Here is a 25172-nt window from a genome sequence, read left to right on the forward strand (position 1 = left end):
GCGAGTTCGATAAACCTGCCAAAGCCATGAAACAAGATGGCATTGGTAGATTCTGCAAGTGGAAGGGCTCAGAGTAAGCCTGGCTTAAAACCTCTTTTTTACATTTTTAAGCCGGATCTAATAGCTATGTGCATCTTTTACATATTAAAGTTGTAACATTTGATAACTAAAAGGGTAATAAATACATTTTAAAAACTTTTAAGTTAAACGGTTTTTTGATACCCATATTGTGGTGGTTGTGGAAAAATATGTACTTAGTCCGCCATATTGGAACAGCGTCCATCTTGAATTTTTAATTTTGACATAATCATCGTGTTTTACTAGTGTAGCCCTTTCATTTGATACCCATATTGAGGGGGTTAAGGAAAAATACGTAATCCGCCATTTTGTATCGGCGGCCATCTTAGATTTATAATGTTATTGATTTTATTATATTATATTGTCATCTAAATTAAATGTTTGTACCAAATTTCAGATCAATCTGACAACGGGAAGGTGCTTAAATTTCAATTTCTAATTTTGACCCAATTAAACAAATTCCGTACGGGTCGAACTAAATAAAACCGTTTAAAAATTACTTGAGTGACAGGCCGCGAGACGACGGGCGCGGGCAGCGCTGGGTGAATGCCGCTTCCCACCGCGGTGCTTTGTGAGCCGCTGCTAAACACACTCCTCACCTTCCAGTCCATCCAGCTCTATAATTATAATCTTTAATAAATATCATTTAATTAATAATTTATCTCAAATAATTTCAATTATCAAATGACAAAAAATATAATTACTTTTTTATAAAAAAAAAATTTTGTTGTGATATGGAAAAACGTTTATCGAATAATTAACATAATTTGTGCCCGAAAAATGAATAATGTGCCTACGAGCGGTTGCGCATCGTTCCCTAGTTCAAATCAGACTCCCCGAGAACTCCAACAACCGCGGGCGCACATACTGCGCCTTGGCTACCTGCCAAGGCGCAAGCAAGAGCGCATATAGTGCACGCCGTGCAAGTGAGCGAGACGAGTGGGCGAGACGAGTGAACGGTTGAGCGTTGTAACGAAGTCCGCGGGAACTTTCAAATATGGCGGCTTTTTATGTAGCAATATTATTACAATGTTTTATTAAATATTTTGTTGTTTTTATTACCACGCTCACCAAAATAAGATAAACAGGTTATCAAATAGATCTAACTATTAGCAAGGCTTTTGATATTCTCAATTAAAATAAGAAGAAAAGAATTAACATTAATAAATACTTAATAGCATAATCGTATTACTTCGTAACTTTGGAACAGACTTTAAATTAAATTTTTAAGAAAATTATGCGTATTCAAATTAGTTCAGACTACTTCTAAAACTTTTGCAATGCAATTTATTTTTTATATGCAGTGTGATAGTTGTGAAAATTTAAAAATATATGAACTTTTATCTCATTTAAGAAAAAGTATAGAAGGTTTTACATATATTTGCTTTCATTCTGTATAAAATAGTCACTCAGAATTATGTTACATTATTTTTTTAATACGTCAGGCCCATAAATTCGGGCAGTACAAAGTCAGCTAGGAAAGATAAAACAGCAATACGAATTTTAAAAACGATTTTTCTTTCTATATTATCTGTACATTATTTATTATTTCTGTAATCATTCATTTTCGGTTACTGTTTACGATAAATTAATTAAAAGAAAAAGAGGTATACATTTACCATATTACCCCTTTAATGCTTTTGCATCTTCCAATAGGCAATTACAAAAACTTTCAAGTCATCAATCAACATAAATTGTTAGCTCTTCATGAAATTACCACCCGCTCGAAAGGCAGTTCTGCTGAGAGGAGACGAGAAACTCAACAGTTGCTCTTTACTAATATAGTTTTATAAAACGTGCTTGACAATAATTAGCTTCCCGAGTGAGCATCGACAACATTTAAGTATTCTTGACTATAATGATTTGTTTTCAATAACATTATTTAATATTGGTTCTAAATCACTCTATTGTCACACCTGAAATTGATTGGGGGACGTTTATTGTATATACGTGCATCTTATGCTATAAATGATTTATTAAATTTTTTAAGATGAAAACTATGAATATAACAGCTTATTTTTATGCCTTACAAAAAATACTTTTAAATGTTTTTGCGAACAAACATATATATATATATATATATATATATATATATATATATATATATATATATATATATATATATATATATATATATATATATATATATATATAATCATAATGTAGAATGCAGTGAGTGGTAGGAATAAATATATACATAAAACGACGTGATAATTTTTATTGAATCATTTGAACTTGCCTGTGCGACCAGTGTGGCTGCCCCTTACATTGCAAGCAGTCGCGTCCTGACTCGACGGCGGCGGGGTAGCTTGTTTACCAGACTCCAACTTTTCTGGGAAACAGCGCCTGAAATACTTATATCATTTCGGAAGCTGGAGCATAGAGCACGTTGTTTATTTTTTATAAACTAATAATATAAAGGAAATATAGACATAAGGTCACTTATAGCTCAAATTTGATCACTAAAACGCATTATTACATCATCAACCGTCGGTCATCCCTGCTCCAGAACTTTAAGGCCTGCGCGTTCTGTTCTGCGCGGTATGTGGCTTGCCCACTGTTACTTCAAGCTACCACGTATAAAGTGAATAAAAACCAAGAAGGCCTGTTTAGGTTGTAATCAAACAAAAAAATATATAATAAGATAAATCAGACATTACTTAAATATAGCAAAAGTGTTGCTATGAAAACAGTAAAGTAATTGATAAAATCTTTTACTATGTAAATTAATTTTATAAAATTCGTGGACTTCTTTGCAGTGTATCTCCCTTTATTATATATTAACTGTAATGAAAGAAATGTAATCACAAATTTTTGTGTGTAATTGTATACGAGAGCTAACTTACTTGAATACCTTGCATGACTTCAATAGATTTATGAACGCCTGTCGGAATTTTCTATTCATGAAGCAGTATGTGATCGGGTTGCAGCATGACGAACAATAGGCTAGAAGTTGAAGGCAAACCACTCCCTTGGAACCTATATATTGGTACAACTCATCTGGATAGAATAAATAAATCTGTAACAATTAAAGTATTTTTTTAACAACGATAATTTTCCAATCCATATCTCTCTTGAAATTCAGTATAAAATATACCTAATTATGAAAATAAATAAGAAAAGGACCAATATTTAGCCACTTCCACACACGCAGTGGTAGTCGTGCAACAAAGTGCACCGCCCGCCAGCCCGCTGATAAATGCGTATGCGGCAAACAATGCGAATCACACAATCGCCACCGCCACTTTGTGACTGGACTCTTTGTTTGGCACTAATCGGTGTAACATAACTCCTGAAGATGCCCCGTTGATAGGTGTTGCACTTTGTTACACGACTACCACTGCATGTGCAGAAGTGGCTAAATATTGGTCCTTTTCTTACTTAGGATGGACTTCCGCGAGGTAACGCCTGATTCCATTAAAGAATATAAATATACATGAACATATAGGAAAATTCATAAATATGTCAATTAAAAGATAACATATGTAGTTTTTTGAAATTCCTGATAGTGATAGTATTTATGTTCGGAATACTTACCGTATTTATAACATGTAGTGGAGTCCAACAAACGAAAAATTCCAATATAATAACAAATAGCATTCTTATGACCTGCGAATGAAACATTATTTTTTATTATTTTAAATTGCTAAATGCTAAAACTAAATGCTATATTAGTAAATATCAATTCTACTTTCAATAAATAGCAATGCTATAACGAACGTAACATGCTATGTCATATAATATTCAATCAAATTTAAACTAATCACAATGAGTCACGAGATTAGCTAAAATTAAAAACTTTAAAAATACTGGCTAATTGTCGCCACTGTCTGTCAAATAAAGTTAAAAATGAATGTAGTTCGTGCAGTATTCTTTATTTAAAAATATTATTTTAAATTGTGAATGAAGAATTGAAATGAAGGTACCTTTCTTTTAGCTTCTATACTCTTATCGATATGCGTAGAACGCACGACATGCCGAAATTCCAACTCTGAATGCATACAATAACTAGGTTCTTTCTTCTCTGCCTCTAACCCGTGGTTATTTTCCTGTTGATTTGACACATTAAGAGTTTTAATTCCAATTTTAAATTTCTTCATTAGTTTTTACATTTAGATACTGAAGAAATTTCTATTTACCAAATAACAAATACGTACGTACTAACTGGAGGATATTAAATTTGTTGTGAAGTTTTATTCGATTTGTTCAACGTCCAACTAACAAAATCTATCTATCGAGGCTTGAATAGGAAAAATAATTAAAACAAACATTTTCCACATTTTTTGATCAGATTTCAAGATATAGATATTATCGTCAGCTGCGCATTGAACATGAAGGAACATGCTATATTAAATCGGGCAAAAGAGAGCGCTCTACAATATATAGCCTTGTGATTGACTGACGGTTTTTATTGGTTGAATATTGTTTCAATAGTTTTTAAAATCGGTGTAAATATGGGCTAAGTTTAATAAACTTACATCCTACCTACATGCCCTAGGAAGAATCACACAAATGTACACCAATCAAAAATCAAATCACAACTTACCTAATAACTTACTAATGACTATCATTGATCTAAGCGTGTTACCTTGCTTTGATTCTTTGCACCCCAAGAATCTCTGTAGCATACATCTCTTTCTTTTCCTTTCACCGTCGGCGTCCTTTGCAGTAAGTGATTGCTTTTGAATGACTCCTCTCTATTTACTAAAACAAACGAATATCAACTCAGATATTAAGTCAAATACAAATTGATTGTAGTGTGTCTCATTTTATTAAACTTAAGTTATTCTATGTTTTACTGGTGTATATCATAATTTAAGTGGTCGTAACCTATAAAGGTCTACTTTATATTGGTTCTGATGTGTACAAAGTGAAATTGAAACTATTCTTAACCTTTTGTTCAGCAATGAATTATCGACAGCCTATTTCTATAATTTTTAACTTGTATATAATTGTCTAGAAATTATCTTTGGAATTTCCAATTATGATTTAACCGTCATTTTTTTAAATTTTTGTATAAACCATTACATGCTTATGAGAAGTAAATATTTTTCTTAAAGTTTTGCTTTTGTCAGATTGACGTCTACTAACCTAGGCGAGTGGCTTCGAATTGAAGTTGCCTGGGGAGAAGGAAGGGATTTTGAAGAGTTCTGATGACCATCATGACCTAAGAATACCTAATTGACTTTGGGATCTCGGCATGTAGCCGGTATAAAGCTAGATGAATAAAAGCGAAAGGCCTTGGAATCACACGAAGTAAGCTGTTTGCTGGGAGAAGATCCTGTTACTTCAATGCGCACTTTACTACGGAAGAACAAGGCCTTACGTCATTAAAAAATTAATCGTTGTCTCGATCAATAAACACTAGAGGAGCATTAAACGTAAATTTTGTTAATATTTATAACCTTATATATTGCTGTTTCATTACCCCATCCATTTACAAGCCTGTACGCCGTTCGCTGTAATTTTCGCGCGTTATGTGCCGGGCACGTCAACATTGATTTACTCGTCCAATAAAAAAACTACTTCGCAACATTACCTGCATTTACGCGTATAATAATTTTCATCACGGATGATAAAGTAAACTGACATTATTGACAATGTCCGAAGACTTGTGTCAACACCGTTTGCAAGAGTGAGTCAGCAACATATACATTTTGTGACATCATGTTTACTTTTCAGTTTTTTATTTAAATCAGGGATCCCTAGACCTCCGGTGAACATTCCACAGATACATTACTATCATATTCCCAAAACTCGTCAAAAATTGTTACTTTTCAAGTCTTGACACTAGTTGTTATTATGAATATATGCAAGTTTTGATAAGTAACAAGCATTGTTTTTCTTATAGTATAACCTGCTTATATTTACAGGTGAAGTCAAGCCAATATTTTTGTTCTTCACCATTAGAAAAAATTTTCGTGGACTCGCGCTAACGAATTTTAAACAGTTTTTTTTTAAACACCTATCGAGTCTCCCTTGGTTCCTGGCAATCCGCCTGGGCCACTTTCTGAACTAAGGGCTTAGATCCACAGGTGACAATAAGAAAAATATTAAAATCAGATATTCAATTCGACTTAAAACAAAGGATTACGAGTTCTAATATAAGTGGATATGGTTATACAATAATTTTGTAAAAAAAAAAACTAATTAAAATAGGATTTCAGATAAAAGTGTACAATTATGAAATACAAGTTTTTTTTTAAAAATTCAGAAACATCTTTATTATACATACTAACAATATACTTTAATAAATTAGCCCGTTTTGTTACACCTTATCCTCTAATGTTTCTGATGTTGTTTTCGCTGTTATCACTGAGGGCTTTTAAAGCTTCATCGAAACTTAGTTCACGGTATGAAAGGGTTCGTGAACCGAAAAAAATTACAGGACGTAAGATGAAGTTCACACAAATACAGCAACTCTACATGTGTAAGTGAGTAGTGTTATGTATGTGAGTTTGCGGCTGGGGATGGCAGCGAGGACCACTTGGCGATATGAAGTAGGATACGAATCCTACCTCAGATCGTCTTCAATGTTCGTGGAGGCAGAAATGTACCGGATATCTTATTCCACGAAATATTGAGCCGTTTATTTTAAAAGTGGCATAAGTCACTTTGTTTTTAAGTCGAGATATTTTTTTTTTAAATGAAAAGAGACCGTTCAGTTGTATTTAGAGTCGCTATTAACTCGATATTTTGAAAAGTTACTTATGCCTCATTTCACACACACACGCACTTATACAAAATAAACAGCTTATTGATTGATATAAAATTATAATAATTATTATAAGTTTTACAAGTTCAAAACTCTAATTTTTTTTATTCAATTAGACATTTGCATGTACTTATTACATAGAGACAATAATTCTTCGGAAGAAAACGGATCTGCTGAAAAGAAGCGGGCAGAAACCCTGTTATTACTCTTCTTTTCAGCCGATGGATGCCCACTGAAAGTCATAGGCTTTCCTTAAAGATCCCCACGAAAACTGGTCCTGCTCTGCCCACATCAGCGACATCTCGTGACCTCAACACCAGTCTACCTATTGTGGGCCTATCAACCTCGTCTACCGGCTAAAACGTTATATTAAATGTTACTCTATTTAAACCCTTTATATCAACCTTTCCCCGATAAATTAATTATTCAACAAAGTTTATTTACTTACGATTCTTCTGCCAGTTGAAATTGTGTTGAATCTCATGACGCATGCCCCTCCAAAGTTTTGTTACTATCAAACAATATGCGAATGACATTATGAAAAACGGTATCAACAGTAAAGCTGCATCCAAACCTAGATTGAAAACTCTCTCCAACTCCAAACTTGTCCACACCTCCCTGCATTTGTACGCTAAAATAAAAGAAAATCTTATTATATCAAAAAATAAATAAAGAAAATGTACCAAATTAGAGCTAAAGTAAATAGATTTCGTACAGTTAATAAGTCATATATAATAAAGGACCAATATCTAGCCACCCCCGCACATGCAGTGGTTGTCGTGCATGAAAGTGCACCGCCCGCCAGCCCGCTCGTAAATGCGCATGCGACAGACAATGCAAACTACACAACCGCCACCGTAAATTCACTCAACACGTGTTTCACCCCCACACGGGGCATCTTCAGGAGTCGTTACACAGATTAGTGCTAAACACCGAGGCTGTGTTTGTGCTGTGACTCGGATATTGGTCCTTTATTATTTAGGATGGACTTCCGCAATGTAACGCCTGAATCCATTAAATAATAAGTCATATATAATTAGGTATAATCTTTAGATATTTTCTTAAAATTTGATCAAAAACGTAAATTGTCATTATTTACATTTTTTTTTTATTTCAATTTATCAATTGTCGGAAACAGCTGTTTTCAGTACACGAATATTTAAATGATAATGATCCTTGGCAGTGGTGTTTCCTGAATATTTTTATTTAATTTAGGCTGTATGTGATAAATGTATATAATTATTTGTGCTAAACTTTATGAAAATATGTGTTGTTGTGGAGTTTCTTCCTGCTTCTAATCAATAAGCAAAACACCTTGCGAAGCAGAGTAGAGTCAAAAATAAAATAAATTAAGAAAATAAATAGATAATAAGTTATTGATTAATAAGAATTCTGTTAGAAGTTCCATTGTTGAATAAACGAATTTTATCTTTTTATCTTTATCTTTAAAACAATGAAGGCATTATACAGATTGACTGATTATCAGTATGAATATATACCTTGTTTATCAACAAAATCTTTAAGCTTTTGTACCTTTTTCTAAGCACTATGTATAAAGTAATCACTTTGAAAGCTGTCACATTAATTAATTTTTTCCAATGAAATGCTACAGGCCCATTATTTCCGGTAGTACAAAGTCTAAAGCGTATCTGTCCCTGATTAAACAAGATCGCTTTTAGATTCTTTACTAACACTTAGTTATTTATTATTTCTGAAACCGACGGCACCATTTAATAAGTCATTTAGAGATGCGCTGCTATATGTTATATTATATTTAAACGCGAAAGAACTGCTTGTTTGCTTTAAATAGTAAAAATAATAAAATAATATAGTTAGAACAATAGTTTATTATTACTTTGATTTATTATTTGTGATCTGTATCGACGTGTACCAATATTTCGACAAATAAATTATTACTATTTAAAAAATGAAATGCTTAATGAAAATAATAGTGCATTTCATAGGGTGCTGTTTACCTTTAAAATCCACTAATTTGTATATTTACATCGCAGTAATGGAAGTCTAACAATGTTTAACTTCATAAAAAGTCTTCAGTTTATTAGTTTTTAAAAAATTGGCGTCATAATAAGATTTAATACAAACTGCATTGTTTTTAAAGAATTTAATGATATGTAAAAATAGAATATTTTTGTAAGAAGTGCAATTGATGACTTCTCTATTTTTATTTGATTAAAAACTATATTCAATAATTGTCTGGAAAACTTCACGGATTGTAAAAAGACCACCGAATGTACTTTTTTAACCTTTTTAGGTGAAGTATTTGATCTCTTTCTCGCCTGATACTAAGCGATGACCAGGTCTGCGATGGTACATACTTGCCTACCAAAAACCTTTTCACTCATGTCTTGAAGACTACTAAGCTATAATTGGCTGGAAACAATAAGCTGTTCGCACTATAAAAGTATTAAAAAACACTTATTATTTTTTTTACCAATAATAAACATTAATGATTAAGGAAAACAAAACATTTATCTTATTTATACACACATTTACACTTTTTTATGCGGCATAGATAATAACAATGATAAAAAAAATAATTCATGTAGTGGTACAAGAGGCGGTCTCTACCAGACAACCTTTGAATGGAGATGAGAGACATGAAGGAGATGGCAATTAAGGTTGTACATACAAATACATACATTACTATACACTGATACGTATATTAAAATATGTATTCAATGTGACATTAATTAAATAACTTGAACTAAGTCAGCCGGCAATATCGACACTTCATCAGATTATTGACTAAAAGACTATGACTTGCATATTTCTATGAAGCATAATTCTCCAATGAAAAAGCGGTCGATTGATCGAAGATTTACTTAATACATTCATTAATGTCAAAACAATAGACCGCTAGCTAAGTTATTTAATTTATGCCTATTCATGTACTCTGTTATTAATCCACGTAATAAATATTTATTTCAATAGTTCATGTAACGACATACATTCAAGAGAGCCCAATATAAGAGATACTAAAGTGAAGTGAACTGAATAAACTCTAATTTTCGCTAAATACCAACTCAAAAGACGTATGGATCTCGAAGGAGAAATACTTTGTAATGGCGCTATTTTTAAAATTAACTTTTTTTATACGGGGCGTCGCAAAAAGCGTCTGACAAAAAGGAAACTCCGCTATTAAAAAAGTTTTCTCTTAAACATAGAATTTTTTTCTTTATTTTAGACAAAATTATTGTATCATTCCAGTGATTAAATATCTTCAAATAATTAATGGTGTGTGAATACATTTATTTTACCAATTAAATAGTATATATTACCGCGATCAGAGGAAATCTAGACAGACACTTTAATAGGATCATCAAACTTTTTACATTGTTTAAATATATAATACAAGTGTTAAATAAGATTCCTTTTGATAATTATTACATCGTAGCAGAAAATGAAATTAATTTTAAATTGATTAAATTAGACTTTTCTCTTAATCTTCTATGTTATATCACTAAACCGCTCTCAACTTTTTTTTAAAAAGAATTGAATAAAGTGGCCAAATATCCACGTTATTTCAGCTTACTTACTTATTGCCGAGTCCTGAAATAGATAAACCGAGATGGGTGATAGACTTTTAAAATTCATTTCGCACTTTTTTAAAGTTAGCGTCTTTTGATAAAACATATGTCGAAATTTTATTCTTTATTTAAATAACAAAATTTTTAAATTTTTATACGCAAAGGTTGTAATAATATTTTTAATTTTCCAAACAGCAGGATTCAATACATTATTAATACCTATATTGTGGACATTTCGTTTGAAATTTACAATTACCGCTAGAACAATATTCACATCTGTATGTTTCTTTAACTAAATTAGCTTTTGATATTAATTAATGAAGTACAAATTTCACCAAAATTATAAATTAGATATAAGTTAATCTTATAACCTCGAACTAATACCAAAATGATTATTATATATTAGTCTGTAGCATACAATTTAAGTTACAATATGTATTAATCAATTATGGTTAGTGACTTTCGATTATGTTTCTTTACGTACATATATGCAATTGTATTTATACGTAACTTTAAGCTAGTTTTACTAAACTAATTACATGAAAAATCGCTCTCTAATATAAAGCCCGTTTAATCAGATTTTAATTAATAATGTTATTTACTTTATATTTCAATTTTACATTTATTAATATTTATTTGATACCTACCTATTTCTTTTTGCTGCTAAATATATATCTGTTCTATTCCTTTCTCTATTATTTAATTCTATATTTTTCCTATTTAATTCTTCTTTTCTTTTCTAGGCTGTGTTATTACATTTTAAAAGCGGATTTAGGAACTTTGGTACACCCGCCTCTGTCTAATTGATAATATCTTATCCTAAGCCTTATAATAAACCTATCTTCATTAACATAGCGTATTTAAGGAAAAATCATGAGATATATATCGTTAGAAATATAAATACATATTCTTCCTCATTAAAAATAATTCTGTGTAATATATTACGTGCGAAGTATAAATCAATGAACAATTTCATCCGCTTCTATAATTTGAAGAATTGACAGCTTTGACAGCAATGACAAGCAGACGCTCTAGGGTGTGTCAAAGTAATTGATACAATTTGATATCTCAGGTAGAAAAATGTCATCAAATAAGTCATTACATATTCTGTAATCATTAAGGTGAAAATGACTTAAAAAACTCCTGGGCATTTGGAAGGCAGGTAAGTTTTTTTTTCCCAGGCTAAAACTTTTTCATGCATCTTTTTATCAAAAGTGGGAATAACATTTGGAACACCCTAAACCATTTTAAAGAATGATTTTTGTCTCAAATGCGTCAAGTTCCAATCAAAAATTAGAATTGTGAATAAATATTTCTAAAAAAAATCAAACGGGATATTGTTAAAGAAAACTTAAAGAAGGATATAAAAAAAAATGTACATAAAATGTAATATTGGAAGGAATGTGGCAAAGGAAGCAGAGGGTATGCAAATGAAAGCAATAAGAATGAAAGTAAATATTAAGGAAGGAAGAAGATAGAATACCAGACATTAGACGGACGAAAAAAGAAATGTAAATATAACTACACTGAAAAACTTTACATAAAAATCTCTGTCCCAAAAAAATATTTAGAAAGATCCCCAAAAAGCAGGAACCATTATAAAAAAACTTATCACGTTACACACATGAACTTGATATCGATGAGAAAAATATTGTCAGCGATATGAATAACTTAAAAAAAAATAAACAACTCACCACTTCCTCGCATGGGTTGCAGTGTAGACACGATTAATATGGGCGAATTTAAAATCAACGACAGCATCCACACCATTGCGATCATCTTGTACGCGTGGCACTGCGTCTGCCATTTCCTTGACTTTAAAGGTCTGCAGATTGCGAAGTACCTCTCCAGAGATATCGCCACCAGGGTCCACACATCAACTGACACTGACACAGCTGGGTAAAACAATAATAGAGAATTAGTTCTAAATTTACATCTTCTGCTTTCATTTCGCGAATCACGCGAATGCGTTTTTGTGATCTTCATTATATGAGAATTTTTTTTCTGAAATATACGCCTTGGTTTTACTTATTAAATCAGCTACCCGCCAGTATAAGTCCCGTAAAAATCGGTAGAGCCATTTCAGATATTAGCCGGAACCAACAGACAGACAGGCAAAAATATAAAATGTAATTTTGGTATATGTACCACATTTATCTTTATATGTAATACGCATGTATTGCAAACGTTTATTTCAGTATAACAAACAGACAGTCTATTTATTAATGTATTTATTTGTATAGAATTCAGATCAGTTGTCCTCAACACGCTTCCTAGATTTAATGGACGCCTCGTCAATCCCAGTTGCGAGATAGATCTAATGGATTATTTTTTGTTAGCCATTGAAAATCGATAGCAATTTAAAATCGTACTCATGATTAACAAGGTATAATCGATATTTTGCCAAAATTGGATGATAATTTAAGAATATATATCTGTAATCGTGCGTTGCACCGGAGACAAATACATATGAAACGTTTTACTGTATTTATTTATGACAGATTTTTTTAATTTTGACTTTAAAATCAAATACATCCTTCAAGTGTCTGTAACCTAATATAACGAAATTTATTTACTACTTCGCTTTTTTGTTAAATGTAGGATTCGCATGAGTGGCTAAGTAAATATAAATGAATCTACTTCATCTACAATGAGTCAAATTGATAATAGAACATGAGCGCCGCAGCAAGCATTGACAGCGAGCCGACGTAACAGAGCGGCTCTTTATCCCACCTCCCCGTCTCGCTGCGCGCTTACCTAAGACGCGGTATAAAGGTTTCGGAAGCACTATGTCAAAAATTATGTATAATTTAAAATTACAAGCTACTTTCGAAACCGATACACAGTAGAACCATTGTCCATTCTGTTACCTTAAAAATTGATTTACTATAAAGAATTTGATAATTAAAAACTACGTAATTTGCTCTTTATTTAGTCACTACGATACAAAAATAATATGTTGATATGATAATAAAAATACGTGTAACCAGAGATTAAAAAGCAGCGTATAACATTTTAATGTAAAATATCATACACTATATTAATTAGCATAAAGGATAACGAAGGACAATTGGAAGGCACCTTTTGTAGTTTTGGACAGAGATTTATTGAAATTATAATTTTCCCACCATTTACCAGACCATAGATATTAATAGTAGTCTTTCAGTTTTAAAATAACAAATCAAACTATCTCAAAAATATTATAGAAATAAATTTGGATACTAGTTTTAAAATAACAATTAGAGACATGTATTTCGCCTTACCTTGTAAATACGGAATCAGCTTGCATAGTACTGCTCCAAATAGAAATCTTCTATATATTTGGCCGACCAAAGTGAACGGTAGACAGAAGACGCCAAGTAGAAAATCTGAGATTGCCTAAAATAATTTCAATGTCACATAACAAAATTGATAAATATATAAACACACCTACATAAATATCATCAAATCGAATATATAATATAAATAAAATTGTTTATCTTATATATACTACTACTCCGCTAGCTCAGTGACCCAAAGTGGGTCTTGGCCTCCGAAGCGAGAGACTTCCACTTTCCTCTATCTTGCGCCATCGTCTGCCATTGGCTGACATTCAATTCGCGCAAGTCTGCCTCAACGCGATCAATCCAGCGATACCTGGGTCTACCCACTGGTCTTCGACCCCTCGGTTTTTCAAGGTACGCTACCTTCACGCTCCGATACGATCCCATTCGCCCCAAGTGACCAAGCCAGCGGATTCGTTGAGCTTTATATTCGCCAATGATATTTGGCTGAGCTACTAAAGTCTCAATTTCGGCATTCTTTCGGAGCCTCCAAGATCCGTCTTGATTTCTCGCTGGTCCCAAGATCTTCCGCATGATTTTGCGTTCCGTCACTAACAGTTTTTGTTCTTCTTTATCTTATATATATATACTATTTTATTTCATTTTATTTAAAAGATTAGGTTTCTTAAAGTTAATAAAAATTACTTTAGATGACTTAAAATAATATTAAAATTTAAAATATTATTCAAATTACTGGCTACCCCCGCCTACTTCGCGAACTCAATTAAAGCCTTAACTACCCTTATGGGTGGAATTTCGTATAATTCATTTCTTATCTGACTTCTACTCGGTGACAAGAATTTTCGTACTACTGACAGATGATTTAATTTAGCAAATATAATTACAAGAAACTTATTAAGATATGTTATGTATATGTGACAATGGTTTTATAATAGCCACCAATACTACTGTAATAAGTGGCCATTATATTTATATAATGTTCACGATACACGGGGCCGAGTTGTATATGCAGTCGTGAGCAGTCAGGTGTGGGGCTTCCTTAACGACCTTTGAACACCCGTTACACGACATCTGGTGTTCCACATACATAGCATACGTTCAAAGCATTATGGTTCCAGAGATATCGTGACTGGCTGTCCTGTATTTGACACGGAACAAACAGATTGTCAGTTTCGGTTGCAAGAGTAGGTTAATAGAAGAGAGATAAATATTTTGAATAAACTATTAAAAACCGAAATAAAAATTGTAGTATAGAAATGTATAATGTAAGGGATAACAACACAATAGATATTAAATAAAACTTAAAAAAATTGTAAAATAAAGGTCAAAAAATTAAATTAGAATTCTCACAGTATTCTGGAGGGTAAGCGATGAAAGAGAGGCGATGTATCAAAGGTAACAACGAGCTGTGGAAAGGAATGGAATAGAATGAAAAAAACAACAGAGGAACGAATAAAATAACAAAGAGTTGTGAAAAAAATCGCTGCTTATAGATGTCAAAGTAGCATGATAATTTCCTCTTAAAAAGAGGGAAATCTCATAAATTAATTCATAAATTATAAGTGTATTTTGATTTTATTGCATATATATGCGTATAATATTATGTACACTCTTAAACTGATATTCAACGGTTGTCAAGTAGAGAACAACACATAGGTCATATTACTAAAATATCTTAAATAACTAAACGCATCTACATTAGAATATGTCTAAAGATACATTGTTATAAATATAATATATGTGGGATACTCAATAGAAAAACAATCGAATTCTATGTTTGGCAGTTGTGTTATTCGCATTGTTTGCCGCATACGCATTTATCAGCGGGCTGACGGGCGGTGAACTTTGTTGCATGACTACTACTGCATGTGCGGAAGTGGCTAAATATTGGTCCTTTTCTTACTTAGGATAGACTTCCGCAAGGTAACGCCTGATTCCATTAAATATCTACAACCATAACCATCATCTGTCACGTATATTTATATACCAGTCGTTTTTTAATAGTTGCTGCTTAAAGTTAGCACTCCCATGTATTAAGGGGACCTGAAAGCAATGTCGTTTCTGTCGACATATTTTACAGAAGAAACCGATTGATTTGTTACTGCCCCGGCATTTAAAATTTGTATACTAGATGGCAAAAAGTTGTTAATAACGAAGGTGAATATATTGTTGATTAGAAATAAAATCTGATCAAAATGTAGTCGTGTGAATTTAACTTAAGAAAGCGACATTACTTTTCGATCCCCCCCCCAATATATGTTAGACACATTCATATATAGTATACACATAGAGCAAGCTCGTTTGAAAATTCTATACATTAATAATACAACTTACCAAATTTAACAAATACACATTGGTAACTGTCCTCATGCGTCGATTGCTGGCTAGTGTTGTAATCACAAGGCAATTTCCTGATATCGATAAAAGAAAAATAATGAAGTAAGGTGGCAATACGAAACGCCACTCGTACGCGTTACTGGCGACGGTCGAGTTTCTGACGGTGACCATCGACGGTTCTGTCGACGGATTTCTTGTGAGCTGCGGATAGCTGTCGTTGTACATCAACGTCAAATTGTCGATATCCATGTTTGACGGACTGTACCTACGGGAAGAAAAACAGAGATGTTTGTGAAAAAAATATGACAATTTACTGTTGTGATATATAAATAATTTTGCACATAGTCTTCGTAACAAAAGTTACCAATAAGAAAACAAAGTAATACAGTAAAACAAAGCAACCAATAAGAAAAAAAAAACAAAATTCAAATAAAAGTAAGCTAGTACATTTTTCTTCATCAATAAAACTATAATCGTTTTTGTGTACAGTTTGACAATAAACTTCTGTGTTTGTTTATCTCTTACAGTGTTAAGGATTATTAAGTGATTGTTCTTAGGTTATCCTAACAAAATCTATACTCAATATATTAGTAGGTACTAGATTAAAAATAAGCTAGCGGTAACCCAGTAGTAGAGAACTGGGACACGCGATCATAAGTCGTAGGTTTGACTTCATGATACAATGTTATATATAATTCGCACTAATTAATTATACAGGATTTCCACCGCTTACAAAAAAATTCCAGAGGATAAGCAACAGCGTCTACTTCGTACCATAATACCACACTGGGATCGTCAACTCATCTCCGAAGCATGGCGATAATGGTATATCCACCAATACATATGTTTGTGTAATGCTTATGCCTTGCAGTAGGTGTCTATGGGCTGAAATAACAACGACGATTTAGGTTAGTTGTGAAATATATAAATAAGTTCATCGTGCTGGCATCGTGGCTCTCAGATTAGTGCGTTTTTAAGCGCAATTTTATTATTGTTTCTTTCAAATTGGGCTTTTCCATTTTTGTTAGAACATAATCGCTATGAAAGCTTCATAATGTAAAATGATACCAGTAAATAAATTCATATTAGTATTTAACAGAAATGTGAAAATATATGTAACCGTAACTTTGAAGTATTGTTTTACATTTATTTTCAGTACAATTAACTGCGCACGTTTCTCTTGTGTAGTATGTTACAAAGGCGAGGCTGATTTGCATGCGCAATAAATTAGATCGATCCTACGCAACGACCCTATTACCAGTAATACGGGTGCATTCCAATAAATAGTGCAGGTGGTGTACAGAAATACAACTGCATCGTCAACAGTGTCATTATCTTTTACTATTAATAGACTCCCAACCCCTGAGGATCTCAAGCCACCTCTGCTCATCATCCTCTAGAAGAGCAAATGGGACGACCAGTAGCTGTGGCAAAACAGAAGTGATATTGCATGCTCCGGACGAAATATACATCCCAGAGCATAGTTGTAAAAGTCACTACGGTAGAAGATTATTAAAAAGTCACGAAGCACTTCAGGGCCCACAGCATAAGATTCCTCACCTATGCCTTATGAAGACAAGTAACTCCGCGTTGTCGTAAGAGACATACCCGTATAATTTGATGGCAGGTCGTCGAGGAGCTAGGCATTCTGGTCAGGAATATCTGTCGTATGCCTGCCCTAAGAACAAAGACATTCCCATTTCTGACTGTTACCCTGGAGCTCTCATTGGAGAACAAAAATATCTACAACATAAAAACGTTGTGCGGCTGTACAGAAAAAACGATTGAGACTAGATAGGGCCATGTAGGGTGATGCCACAATCAAAATCAAAATAATCTTTATTCGATTAGCCTGTAACAAGCACTAACGGACCGTTAACTAATATAAAATGTAATTTTTTGGTAGCCAACACTTGTACTAGCCCAGGAAAAGCATATAAAGTTGTACTGACAAGTGAATTACCCGACTAAAATAAAATAAATTTGCTGGCGAAGTTGACAAGTCACGCAGTGGATTCTCATCCGCTACTCAGACAATACCCGCTTTACACTAGAAACCAAGGCTCCTGCTGATCTAAGATGACAAAAATAATAATCTTTCCAGGGAACTACGACCTCAAGCTCAATAAAGGAAAGGATGATATTTTCTGAATACTAAAATAAACATTTCTCAAACCATTGTCGTTTCAAGCCATTAACTCCAACTTAGATGCACAGGCCCCCCAAAGTTACCTTTGAAGGAATGTACCATAATTGCCACGCTTGGTAGACGGGTTCACAAACTCAGTAACGCAAACACTGCTGTCAATCCCCTGGAAACTTGTTAATGAGCAATAGCAATCCTGTATAATTAATGCCTATAGTATGAGTTATATAAGATTGTATCCTGTGTTAACACTGCTCAACTATTATTAATAGTGAATTTCAATTACAAGCAGATATTATTTATACTACGTTAAGAATATGAATTCCAAAGCGTGTAAAAAGTACAGAAGGAGTAAGAACAATCTGAAAACTCATCTAACTATTTCTCAATTTCACGGAAAGTGTGACGGATACAAATCTTTTGATATATTTTTTTTTATAAGGTCCTTGTTTTTAAGGACTTTCGTTCCTTCTGCTTTGTGTGGGGAAGGACGTTACAATATCGGGTTAAATATATTTTTCAATACTTATATTTTTTATTTATCTTTCTCCTTTCAATCTCCTCAATTTCTTTTTCACTTTCGTTACGTCTTTCACAATTTCTTTCATTTATCACATTTTGATCATCTTTCGCACATCACCTAATTTTAAGCATATTTTTAATTTTATTTTCTTTATTGACAATTTTTAGTTGAAATTTTTTAATTTGTTATTTTTCTATTATCACATCGATAGTTGTCTTGATATTTTATAACATTTTGTATTCCTGTGGTCGAGCTCTACCCGAATCTAATCTTTTGATATTAAGCAAGACCATGTGACGAAACTAAAAGCGGAATTGCATTTAATGTTTGTATCAAAACCTAATTAGAGATGTAGTATGCGAAACCACGTTTTTGAATTAATTGCAGTAAACTATGTTGTACTTTGACGTATTACTAAAATAAATAATTAACTCAAATATTAGATCAAATATATAATAATTTGTTCCACATATCCAACAAAATATAATTTATTAAAAAAAGCTACTATCTCATCTATCGTATGGCATAAGAAATGTAATCAACATAAAAGAGGACATATTGTCTAGAAAACTATAAACCAAGTCCAGTTATTTTTTCACGACGCAGGCTTATAGGCTATCTCGTAAATAATAAAAAAGATACTTTGAAAATAAATTAAATTCTAGTAGATTGTGTATAAATTATACATTTATGTTTCAGACGTTTCAACTTCTTTGCATTACCTATGGTTTGAAAAAGATTACTGTTTTAGTACTGAAAAAGTAACTTTAAATCCATTGTTTAATATTCATGTTAATCTATGAACTGAGGTAACAAAGCGGATTAACATGTTTAAGTAGCAATAAACAGACCACAGAGCACGTTGAATAGGTGTTATCTGGTGTTTTACATTTCTGGAATGGAGATCATAGACCAGCAAACGCAGCGTAAGATCTTCACTTGTGTGGACGGTCTTTTTAAAGTCCTCGAAAGACATTGAGCATAGACCGCTTTCCACCAGTCCTATTGGAAATTTATGGACTGCGCCTGTATCCAGATGTGTAGTTAATATACTACGACTGAAGTGTGTTGAATGAATGATGATGAAACCTAAGAAATCATAGAGTAGCTTTAATCTAATGGCAAATAGTACTTTTTATTTAAAAATACAAGATAGTAAAGATTTTTGAAATCAATAATCCTGTTTATAATGTATTAATTTATCTAAAAAGGTCTACAAAAGTAAACAAGTGAAAAACTTAAATTTATGCTGCAATTTAGCATTTAATCTATATTTATAAAAGATAGGTAATATTAGTATTAATAGAAAAAAACACTCTTCCGTCCACAACAAACCACAAAGTAAATTAACAACTTTTCCTAGCTGTTAAAAGTTTGACGACAATCATAACAAAAAAGTAAGTTTTATATTAAGTGTTCCTCTGAATCAATAATAAGTGAAATTCAAAGAAAAAATGGTTCGTATTACAATTTTCTAGCCTTTTTATATTTTCGCTATTCTCTTTGATATATTTCGTAATAATTTTTTCAATAAATAGAAAGATCACGCAGACTTATTTAAAAAATAATCTATTTTTTTTATTTTTACAAATAATTAATTTAAAAAATTGGTAAATACTTCGTTAAATTTTAGAAACATTAAAATTTTCTTAACAGTAACTCTTGAATACTGTTTTACTTTTAAAACTATTACTATTTATAATTTTAAACGGTTTTATTTAGTTCGACCCGTACGGAATTTGTTTATTTGGGTCAAAATTAGAAATTGAAATTTAAGCACCTTCCCGTTGTCAGATTGATCTGAAATTTGGTACACACATTTAATTTAGATGACACTACAATGTAATAAAATCAATAACATTATAAATCTAAGATGGCCGCCGATACAAAATGGCGGATTACATATTTTTCCTTAACCCCCTCAATATGGGTATCAAATGAAAGGGCTACACTAGTAAAACACGATGATTATGTCAAAATTTAAAATTCAAGATGGACGCCGTTTCAATATGGCGGACTAGGTACATATTTTTCCACAACCACCACAATATGTGTATCAAAAAACCGTTTAACTTAAAAGTTTTTTAAATGTATTTATATTACGATTGAAATGAACTTAAACAGACGTATCAGCAAACTGATTACGTATTTCTCTAATTTTTGTAAAAAGACTAATAACGACGGCGATTTTGGTCCCCTGTGATCAAAACGTAAGTTGAAATTGTCATTTAAAACTCCCGGGCAATAGGAACGCAGGTAATTTATTTCATTGATTGGTAGGAATGTCAATAAAATTTGCAGTCTGTTAATAAAAATTTGGAATATAATTTAACTCATCAAAAACCATTTTAATGAATTTTATGTGTCTTTTATGTGTCAAGTTTCGCTCAGTGCCAAAATTGATTTTTTTTTGGAAAAAACGCGTCAAAAACTTGATTTGGCTCCGTGCGACTTCTGGCTAATTAACAAACTCAAAAGGCCAATGCGGGGACGCCATTTTTATACGATTGATTGATTATTTGAAAAGATTATTCCGACTGTTTTGAGGACCGGAAAAACCGATCCAAAAATGCCTTTTATCACACGGGAACTATTTTGAAGGGCATGAAATTGATTTGGAAAAATAAATACAGAATTTACATTTTATCAACAAATTCACCTTACTTTTTTAATCACTGTATTTTACCTTATATATGTTCCTTAAAATATAAAACTGAAAATGTTTTTCACGTTAAAGCAAAAAGTGATATGATAAATTATTCAACTAGTACAATGTATTAGCATAATTGATGTAATCAAAGTCGTTTGTGCAAACGTGCGTAAGGTAAAAAGGTTGCCCGAAGGTCGGAAAGTCGTCTTTATGGTAAGCGCCTGTGGTTTAACTTAATACCTTTTTTAGATTAACATTTCAATCCTCTTATTATGAGGCAGACTGGAGATTTATAGCTATTCACGGTCCATAGAATTTGACATTGATTTTTCACGTGTTTTTATTTAAAGACTGCAACTATCTGTCTTACTTATCGACATCAGTTTTTTTGTTATAAATAAAACATAAAATAAATAATCAACATTGAATCAGCCAACAGACGCCTACTGCGAGTTATAGGCCTTCCCCAAAGGATCGCAAGTATGACCACGTCATGGGACCTTAACTATATTGCCTTTCTGGGAGGTCTATCTACGCCGCATCCACCGGTTCGTGGTCGCTTCTCTAGAACCTTCGGGCTCCAACGGCCGTAGTCACGTTGGTTGCACAAGCGATGTGCCCATCCTCTTCCATTTCATACGTTCAATTTTTTCGTAATAATTTTAATTTCCATAACATGAGACTTGCTATTAAACTTACTGCTAAACAAAACACTCTACATTAAGCGCAGCTTATCCCGGAGAGATTTAAGTTGAAATAACATTTTTAGGAAGTTGAGAATTGTTAGAAAATGAAAGTAGATTAGATAAAGACAAAGGACGAGATACAGAATATTAAAACTAACTAGAATAGTTAATTATAAAATAAATAATATAATGTTTCAAAAAAGACTACATGATTTATTACTTTTAATAAACACTTGTTGCAACCATATCGACCTTTTTCAAATATTCAGCGTTGTTCAAACGAATCATTTCATCCCTAACTTTTCAGCTGAGTCGTAATTACTAATTAATTAAATTGGATACGCTTTGTAATGAAATAGCATCGAGCTAATACGTGATGGAAAGTGAGTTAAGTTGAGAAAGAGAGAGGAAAAACTGTGGTTAGAGCATTTAACCACAGTTTTTACATCATTTATTTTACTTATTTATTCCACATGAAAAAAGTATAGAGATACATAATTTCACTATTTATTTTATGAAAAGTTACAAAATTCTAAACCAGTAATTTCAAGTTAAATATTATATTATATCTATACTAGCTGATCCCGCAAACGTTGTTTTGCAAAAAAAAATTAAAGTTTTTAATTAACAAATGTAAGATAAGGGTTGATCGTAGAGGGGTGAAAATTTAGGTTTGTATGTATTTTTGTATGCTGTATCATAATAAAATAAAAACCAAAAAAAATTGTCTAAAAAATTAAAAATAAAATTTAGGGGTGGACCACCCTTATCACTTAGGGGTATGGAAAATAGATAGTAGCCGATTCTCAGACATACTGAATACGCATGTAAAATTTGGTAAAAATCGGTCAAGCCGTTTCGGAGGAGTTCAAGTTCGAACACCGTGACACGAGAATTTTATATTATAGATGTTAAACGCCTTCTATTGTAAATGCGTTGAAGACGCACACACATACAATAAAATATTTAAAAAAACGTTTACAGGAATCCTCTAACTATTGTAATTACTGGCCAAAATGAAATAAGAAAATCCCCTAAACTCTTATCACCACTAAACTGACAAAGTTTACTAATTTAGTGGTGGTAAGGATGTAAGTTGTATAAGTTAGGTCAACAACAGCTTATAGTTCGCCAGTAACAAACAAAGAAGAAAAAAGTTTAATAAGAAAATGGCCCTTTTGCATTACGGCCGGTGTTTTCATGCGTGAAAAATAAATCATTAGAAATGAACTAAACGAAAAGAGTAAGAACAAACAGTATTATTGCAAATGGAAATTTCTTCCGGAAAATCCTTTATTGGACATTTTTAACAAGGAAAAAAAGGCAGGCGCTCATCAAATATAAGACGAGATTGGAAATTAAATGTATTATTACAATACATATTAAATACAGTACATGTAGTCGTGACTGCATTGTAAAATCTCATAATTGATAGACGTATATAAGTCGCTTGTTAGCGCACTGGCTGCACCAATAGAGAGAGACTTGTCGAAATAAGAAGATTCCCCGAAAACTGTGAAGTCAGATTTTTAATGAGGATGGAATCTGCAAGTTCAAGCAAATTTCGACTCAAATGCAAAGTCCATTTAATACGCTCTACTTTTCTTATGCTAATTCTAGAAATACCTGTTTATATACTATAGGTTACAATGTAAAGAAAGGAAATTTTGTAAAAAATGTAAGCATTCTCTTATTTACGCCAAAAATTATTTTTAACAAGTTATTTTTATAAAAAAGGGACATTGATCACAAAATACGCGTTATAACATTGTTTTCACAAATATATTTTAATTTTTAAAACTAAATTGAACAAAGAGATTACATATGTTGACACACACGTGTGTCATTAAATAACTATACGTTGCTAAGAGATGGAAAGGTATACGGGGTGGTTTCTCGTACGTGTAAATAACTTTAAAGGCGTGATTTTGTACATCTTCTTTTCAGGCGATGGACGCCCATTGCAAGGTATAGGACTCTCCCAAACATTGTCACGATGACCGGTCATACGCTGCTTGAATTCAGCGAATTCACACGCTTTCCCACACAATAACCATGTCGTCGGTCCACTTGTGGGAGCCTAGATTCGCCGCCGACTTGGTCACAACTCAAGATACCTTACGGCCTCAACGGTCATTGGTTGCACGAGGGATGTGTTCCGCCCTCTATCACATCAGATAAGCAATTCTCCCCGCTACGTCGGTGGTCTCTTAATTCTTCTGCGGAACTCCTTATTTCTGATTCGATCTCGCAGAGAAACTTCGAGCATATCCTTCAACCTTGCTCTCTGGGCCAACTTGAACCTGCTTGAGTAGCTCGTAATTTATACCTTATTCACTGTCAATTTATATATGGGACGCCCTATACAAAAATTAATGATTTTAGAAATAATAAATAAAATAATGTTAATATAGCAAGAAAAAAAAGTAACCAATATCTATCTATTTACACTATGCAGAAGTAGTCATGCAATGAATTGCACCGCCCACCCGCCTGCTGATAAATGACCAAACACCGAGCCACTGGTCATTGCCACTGGTCGGTCTAACATCTTCCAAGAATACACCGTGGAGAAGTGAAACACGTGTAGAGTAAATTAACGGCGGTAGTTGTGTTTCGCATTGTTTACCGCACGCGCATTTATCTACGGGTGGGCGGGCGGTGCAATTCATTCCATGACTACTGCTCCATAGCAGAAGTAGTTCCTTTCTTAGTTAGGATGGACTTCCGCGAGGTAACGCCTGATTCTATTAGAAAAAGAATTTCCAAAATTTGGATTGTATATGTATTAAAATTTATTATTGTTTAATGTCTGTCCCTGTAAACATTGTACTGCCAGAAATTATTAGACTGTCATATTCTAATAGAAGAAATAAATTAATATAACATATTTCACAACGGTCAATTTATAGAAGCTAACAAAGGACCTAAACATTCACCTGTTTAAAACCTTTATACCGATAAACAATCATCCTTTATTCATAAATAAAAAAAAAATCAATCTGACCTTAGTTAAATGTTCCGGATTCGTGTATTTAAATGGTTATTCAATATTACATCATACGATTAAATCTCAACGTTGAAAATAATGTTCTCTTTTGTATTTTATTTTGTCTGAATTTATATCCTGACGTAAATATACATGCACTGAGTTTCTTGTTATTACATGTAATATGTGTTTTCCACTATTTACTTTTGATGCTTT

The 25172-nt window shown here is 32.6% G+C and overlaps 1 protein-coding gene across 1 annotated transcript; it reads right to left on the reverse strand.

The window, feature by feature from the left end:
• Window positions 1-660: 660 nt before the first annotated feature.
• On the reverse strand, window positions 661-16211 carry LOC137928931 (cholecystokinin receptor-like). Its single transcript, XM_068771937.1, has 10 exons — window positions 15960-16211; window positions 13605-13719; window positions 12036-12236; window positions 7242-7424; window positions 4678-4782; window positions 4005-4129; window positions 3616-3687; window positions 2933-3097; window positions 2318-2432; window positions 661-695 (listed from the first exon to the last, which is right to left on the reverse strand). The coding sequence occupies exons 1-10, from the start codon at window positions 16209-16211 to the stop codon at window positions 661-663; spliced, it is 1368 nt and encodes a 455-aa protein (XP_068628038.1).
• Between the last annotated feature and the right edge of the window lie 8961 nt (window positions 16212-25172).

Source organism: Battus philenor, unplaced genomic scaffold, assembly GCF_028537555.1.
Source record: "Battus philenor isolate CCGP_79_NKW_IND1 unplaced genomic scaffold, ilBatPhil1.0.hap1 SCAF_4, whole genome shotgun sequence".
NCBI classification, from domain to species: domain Eukaryota; kingdom Metazoa; phylum Arthropoda; class Insecta; order Lepidoptera; family Papilionidae; genus Battus; species Battus philenor.